Here is a 6,915-nt window from a genome sequence, read left to right as displayed (position 1 = left end):
CTCTTGTTTTTCCAGTTAGGAGAAGAGAGACGACGCTGTAACACTTCCTCAAACTAAAGGAAAACCAAAGACATTCCGTCTGCTAAACAGGACAGAGGACAGGGTCTCTCTCCGTCCCCCACACCACTCCCGGGCCCCCGACTGCAGTTCACCCCAAAGAGGAACGCGGTGCGCCCGGACGCGCATGCTGGGGTCACCGGCTCCCTAGTGCTGGCACCTGCCTGGCGGATCCGGAGCCCCGCGCCTTTGGGCTGAGCCCCCTTCTCTGTACCTTGGGTGTCCGACCCTCCTCAAGAGCCCACGGATGCCCCACCTTTTCGTTCACGTCCCCTTCCCTCTGCTCCCCGCAGCCATGAACCGCGGCGTGTGCCTGTGCTTGCTGATGGCGGTCCTGGCGGCGGGCGCCCTGGCGCAGCCGATGCCTCACGCGGACCCCACGGGCCCTCGGGCGCAGCAGGAGGAGGAGGCGCCCCGGAGGCAGCTGAGGGCGGTGCCGAGGGTGGACGACGAGTCCAGAGCACACCTGGGCGCGCTGCTGGCCAGGTACATCCAGCAGGCTCGGAAAGGTACGCAGGCCGCCTCTCTGTCCCTCCCTTCTGCCTCCAGGCCTGACCCTCTTCTCTGCCATCGGGCTGGTGAAGGTGGGTGACTCCTGGGGAGTGAAGGGTTACCTGGGCAACACGATAAGGTGAAAGGGTTTTCACTTTCTTTTCTCTGATTCTGCTTGCCCCAGACAGTGCAGTTTTCTGTACCTCCTTTGTAGCAAACTGAGAGGGGAGGGGGCAGGACTCAACTTATTAAGAGAAAGCTTTCTTTAAACTAATTTTTGGCACTGTGTTGCTGTTTAGGTTCAACATATTGTAAAGATATTAAAAGATGATTACTGAGCGAATTACTAACTCAGAAAGAGTTTGCAGATCCACTAAACACCCTCTGCTGTAAATATAAAGGACCCAGGAGCTGCCCAGCTACTGCATTTGGAAACCCTCTAGCAGGCTAATGGTCAGTTACAAGAATACTTGAGAGCTGACAGCAACAGTCTAAGAAGTGACTATGTGTTAATTTTCATGGAAGTATGTAGCAGGAAGAAAGAATCAGGAGCAGTTTTGAGTCCTCTTTGAGCAGCGGTTTAAGATGATGACCCAGCAAGAGATGTGTTTATTTTTACTTTGCTGTTGGAGACACAGACCCAAATGCAGCAGGAGCTAAACAAGTCACACTTTCCTCAGCATCAAAATCTTTCTCTAGGAATAAAGTAATTCAGCAACTCAGTAGCTGAGTGGCATACGGACAGCCCTGTCCCTTTCCTGGGCCTGACTGTCTCATCTGTAAAGAGGGCATGAGGTGGGGTTCCCCTTGGCTCCTTCTAGCTCTTCATGAGACTCAGAGGGAGGCTGATTCATCTCTGGGGTCCTTGGAAATCATGATTTGAACTGGGACAGATTTTTTTTTTTCCTATCAACTTTATCTAAAGTGACACTAATGGTGAAGCTGTGTTTTAAATTGGACCAATATGGCTGGATGATAAACCAGCAAATACTGCTGGGAGAGGTGGGAGGTGGGCTCCTTTCCCACAAGGCTCTCTTAACATTAATTGCTGGGGTTCTGGGGCCTGGATTTGAACTTTAACTTGTGGCTTGATGAAATGGGGAGAAAATAGAGGGTTTGGCTCTCCAGAGTCTCCTACAATTCCATAGGAAAGTGAGAAGGGACCTTTTTGACCAGGACAATTCAGAAGGGAAAAAAATAGAAGACGATGCATTACATTTCATCCTCTTATTGGGGGATTGTCCCAACTACCATCTTCTATTTTGCTTTCCTCCTAATTATATTGAAAGATGTGGAAATATTAGACAGATGACAGAGAATGTCTGAAAATTTGGAGGTTCCTGCTGACTGTCTGTCTGAAAGTAGTTTAAAATCTGTCCTTGGATATGGGTTGAATATCCTAGGTTTTTCATTGACCATAATCTGGAAGCCCCTTCCTACCTTCAGGAAAGATCCTCCAGAAACTGTTCTGGGAAAGAAGCCAGTTACCAAATGATTTCCCCAGAGCTGACACTTCACAGTGACTTCATACCACAACTCTTAGCTGGAAGGGCCTTCCTGCTGTCTTTTCTCAGCCCTTTGCCTTCAGCCTGCAGTGACAAACAAACCCATATGGGAAGAATCATCACTTGAAACTTTAGCTGCCAACACCAAGGATCAGTGCTAGATGGAAAAAAAAAAAAATTCTCTTCTATTTGATAAATATGAACTAGAAATAAGTATCTCCATCTATACAGTTTCTTTGTTTTATACATTTTGAGATCACAGTGAATATTTAATCAACTGTAGTATATGCCATGCTTAAAGATTCTAAACAAGATAATGCACCCTTTGGGGAGAGCTCAAGAGTTTATCATTAAGAACTGTCTATGGAGATGTCAGTGATCTGAAGAGAAGGAATTCTATTAGTGTACACCTGCCCCAAGCCCAGAGCAGTCCGGTGCTCCATCTGTGTTGTCTCTCTTTGTCCTCACAACAACCCTGTGCAGTAGGGTCTGTTATCCTCATTGTGTCAGTGTGGAAGCTGGGATTCTGGAAGACTGAGTCCCCAGATGGGTAGCACATCTCGGCAGCATAAGGGCTGGGAATTTACTCAAGTCCTGCCCTCCCCAAAGGGTCTGGAAGCCATTCAGCTTCCCAGCTGTACTGCTCATTACAAGTTTTAATGTTTCAAGGAGCCAGGCCCTTCAGTTGTGTGAGTTGGTTGTAAGTGCCTGCTCTGTGTACACAGTGGGGAAGTGAGTGAGGACTCTGGTAAATACACAGAACCATGTGTGGAATGGGGAAATTCTGGGTGATACAGGCACAGCTTCCATACTGTACACGATGCCCCCGACCACAACCACGGAGGCTGCTGCTCACACTGAAGCTGCTATGTTGCTTCCATTAGGTGGCATTTCCAGTGGTGCTCATCCCTTGGAGGGGGCATTCAGCAGCAACAAGCAGGAGGATGAGGCATATTTTGGTGTGACTGTGTACAGATAACTGGGTCTGAGAGTTTTGCTGAATGCAGGGACTAATAGTTCATCTGAAAGGTGTTGAACAAATAAACAGCAAAGGCTGATTTCCTCTGCATAGACTGGCAACCCCTGCAAAAGAGCTGGAATGTGCTGGGGTGATGCTTAGTCCCAAGGCTGAGAAGTAATGGGGAGGGGAAAGAGAGGGGATAGGAAGAAAGGGTGGGGACATTGCTCCATAGAATTGTTTCTGATTTTTAACTTAGCTAGCTTTATTTGATTATCAGGATACCTGCTTCTGCAGTGTCATCAGTAAATAAGCTGTGGTTCGACTTGATGCAGCTTGGGCAGCAGTTAGCAAGGTCAGCCTTGTACAGAAGGGCTCAATGCCAGCATTGCAAGCAGTGGGGACACAGTGGCCCCCAATATAATAGGAGCCATCGAGTGAGCCTCTGCTCTTGAAGCCACTTGGGCTTTGCCCAGTGAGATCCCTGAGGGACTGTTCTTGCCCCTTGGTTTGTACAACAGAAGGTATGATACTGATTTTATCCCCAGGATGCCAGGGTCTATGATCTGTGGGCCAGAACAGTCACATGCCCTCATCATGGCACTGCCCACTCAACATGAATCATACCCAGACTCATCCTGTTCCAAAGGACTCAACTCTTATCCCCATAGGCCCATTTCAGGTTCAATGATTGCATGTTGGTCAAAATGGCTGAACTAAACTACCTCTGTTCTGCCCACCCTTCTTTGAGTGCTGTTGCTGCTGTTGCTTCAGTCGTGTCCGACTCTGTGCAACTCCATAGATGGCAGCCCACTAGGCTCCTCTGTCTCTGGGATTCTCCAGGCGAGAACACTGGAGTGGGTTGCCATTTCCTTCTCCAATGCATGAAATTGAAAAGCGAAAGTGAAGTCACTCAGTCGTGCCCAAATCTTAGCGACCCCATGGACTGCAGCCTACCAGGCTCCTCCATCCATGGGATTTTCCAGGCAAGAGTACTGGAATGGGGTGCCATTGCCTTCTCCTCTTTAAGTGTTACTGAGATGCTAAGATTTTAATCTGCCAGTGTGCCTTTTTCTCAATATCATTTTTCCTTTTTTTTTTTTTTTAGAAAAAGAAGGTAGCTTTCAAATTAATAATTTTAAAACAGCATTTATCTAGCAGTGAGATTGGATTCCATTTTAGAAAAGCCATTCTAACATCAAAATATTGTCACCACATTACCTTGACAAGAGTCAGGTAGGCTCAGGGATATTAAAGGGTAAATTTTATTTTTTTGCCATGTAGGATCTTAGTTCCCCAACCAGAGAATGAACCATGCCCCCTACCTTGAGGGCATGGAGCCTGAACCACTTGACCACCAGGAAAGGCCCTTAAGGGGTAAACTTTAGAGATGGGTACTACTGAGGAAATCCTGCTATATAAGGGAAAACACCCTGAGCAGTAGGAAAACTTAGGCAGGTCTCAGCTATGAAAGGCAAGAATAAATTAATTCACCTAAATTCTTACAGATTGCAAACTACACCCAAGACTAGAAAATACTACCCTCTCTCCAGTTACACAGACATGGGTCTTTCTTTTCTTTTACGTTTTGGCCCAGCAATCTCACTCTTTTGATACCTCTTTTATACCTTTAAGAGGGTGTATGTTACATATTGCCTGGTCTTTTCTATTATTTGCTTTACAATAGGAACTAGTGATGCTCTTAGATATAATTATCCTGTTTCCTTCCTCTCTGCCCCTAGCTCCTTCTGGCCGAATGTCTGTGATCAAGAACCTGCAGAGCCTGGACCCCAGCCACAGGATAAGTGACCGGGACTACATGGGCTGGATGGATTTTGGCCGGCGCAGCACTGAGGAGTTTGAATACACCTCCTAGAAGACCTGGCCTTCAGCAGTGTGATAGGAAGCAACCTCCTGACTCAAAGGAGGCAGAATAAGAAAACAATCACACTCATAACTCGCCTCTGATGTCTGACATTTAAAGTATCTATTTATTAAGTTTTCAATGTGAAAAATATGTCTGTATCATTGTCCAACACAACCTCACACCTTGGCAGAAATGTACAAAAGGACGACAAAATATTTTCCTTATCTGTGATCCCCAGTCCTAATGTGTTACAATGCTATTAAAGTGATTTTCTTCGGTTCCTCGTTCTCTGTGTCTACAAATGGCAAAAGGTCCTTTAGTCTTCAGAAAGTTCAAGGAGGGATTCCTGATGTATGGGACCGAAGGATGAATCCCTGCAGTCGATGATCAGAGAAAAGGGACCTGGGTTTTATCCAGCAAAGGCCCCAGGTGGCCTGATGCAATAGGACATGAAGCCCCAAAGGAGACAGACACTGAAAAGGAAGTGGTTAATTCACTTTACAAGGAACGCTGCATTTTGGTTCCATATCAGTTGGACACCGCCCAGTGACGGTCTGGGAAGTAGATGGTAGTCTATGTGTCACTTTAGTTCTCAGTCTTTGATATGCCGATTAGGACCAGATCCAAGCATGCATGGCTTGGGGTTGAGGCCTGCAGTTCATGAACGACTATATGGGGTTGCCTTCCTGAGCTACTCTCTCCCTCTCTACAATCTCCCCAGAACTTTCCAGTTTCCTGGGACTCTCCTTTTTGGTCCTCCACCCAAAAACTTGGCTCTGATTACACTGTTCTGCCATACACTCTCATATTTGGGCCCATGTTCAAGTCTGAGTAACGGAAGAACAGTGAGTGAAAAAAAACAATAGGGGTTGATGAGACCCTCTTGAGATCATAACTCCTCCTATCCAAGAGCCAGTTGCCTCTTCCTCAGTTTTGGCCGTGGCCAGGCTCATGACTGACTGTTACCACTGTGCCTATGTGTTTGCCAGGGGGCTGTGGCATGGAAGAGAAGAAAAGAAAAACAGGAAATATTTATCCTCTCTGGCCATTAGGAATTCCCTTTCTTATTCCTTGAGCCAGAACTAAGGGATATCTCCTGGAGATGGGTTTGCTGTGCCCCAGACTGCACTTTTAGTCCTAGGTTATGTTAAGTTCAAGAGAAGTCCCCCACACAGTCTTCCAGGCCTGCTTCTGCGTCCTCTTTGACCACCAGGATCTGGTAGTTTCTAATGGAACTCTAGGAGCTTGATGAAATATTGCCTCAAGATGTGATGAAATTAAAAAACCCAGTCACTCATGCCATCAGGGTATTCTCTAAGATTGGGTGGCTTATTTTATTTTATTATCTTAATTCTGAATACTTTACCATAACTCCTAAGAGCCTTCTGGTTTGGAAAAATCTCAAGACAGCACAAGAAGTTTCTGACAAGTGGAATATTATATCTAATCAAGCTCCAAGACTAGCAACTTTTCTACCTTTTCATTCCCATGGCTCACATGCTGATCTGGGCACATAGAAACAGGCAGAATTGGCAAGAGTTCAAGCCTTTCCTGCCCTAACACTTCGGGACTGTAGCCAGAGTGACTCACATTGTTTGATCTTTTTCCAAGTTCCATTCTGAAAAGGATTCAACTGCTCTCTTTATCACCTTGTGTGTACTGTTATAAGCCCTTCGTTGGCCCAACAATATGTATGGAAGCACACTTTTGTGTCAGGCACTATGCTGATGTGGCAGGTACAGCAACCAAGAGCTCCAGTGGGAGATTCACAAAATCACAGTACAGTGCTTCAGGAATTATGGCAGATACTAAAAATAATCAAAGGATGGGATAGAACAGAGCAGCAGAGCTGGCTGAATTAAGGCGCAGGACAGCTGGGCAGCTGCCCTTGGAGACAGTCTCAAAGGGACATCTAATCACCACGGCAGCAAATCAGGTGTCAGTGAATTTCTTTATACTTAGTAACTTAGTGAACTGAAGAACTGGGCATCCATTCCTCCCCTACAGAAGATTACAATGCCCTCAAGTGGGCAGTT

At 46.4% G+C, this 6,915-nt stretch overlaps 1 protein-coding gene across 1 annotated transcript; it reads left to right on the top strand.

Moving 5' to 3' along the window:
- The first annotated feature begins 352 nt into the window (after positions 1–352).
- On the top strand, positions 353–4,888 carry CCK (cholecystokinin). The gene is made up of 2 exons (XM_068981622.1): positions 353–566; positions 4,755–4,888. Exons 1-2 carry the CDS (start codon positions 353–355, stop codon positions 4,886–4,888), a joined length of 348 nt encoding a protein of 115 aa, XP_068837723.1.
- The last annotated feature ends 2,027 nt before the right edge of the window (positions 4,889–6,915 follow it).

Source organism: Capricornis sumatraensis, chromosome 10 (assembly GCF_032405125.1).
Source record: "Capricornis sumatraensis isolate serow.1 chromosome 10, serow.2, whole genome shotgun sequence".
NCBI classification, from domain to species: domain Eukaryota; kingdom Metazoa; phylum Chordata; class Mammalia; order Artiodactyla; family Bovidae; genus Capricornis; species Capricornis sumatraensis.
Note: the sequence above shows the minus strand (reverse complement) of the source record. Positions and strands in the feature narration are given on the sequence as shown.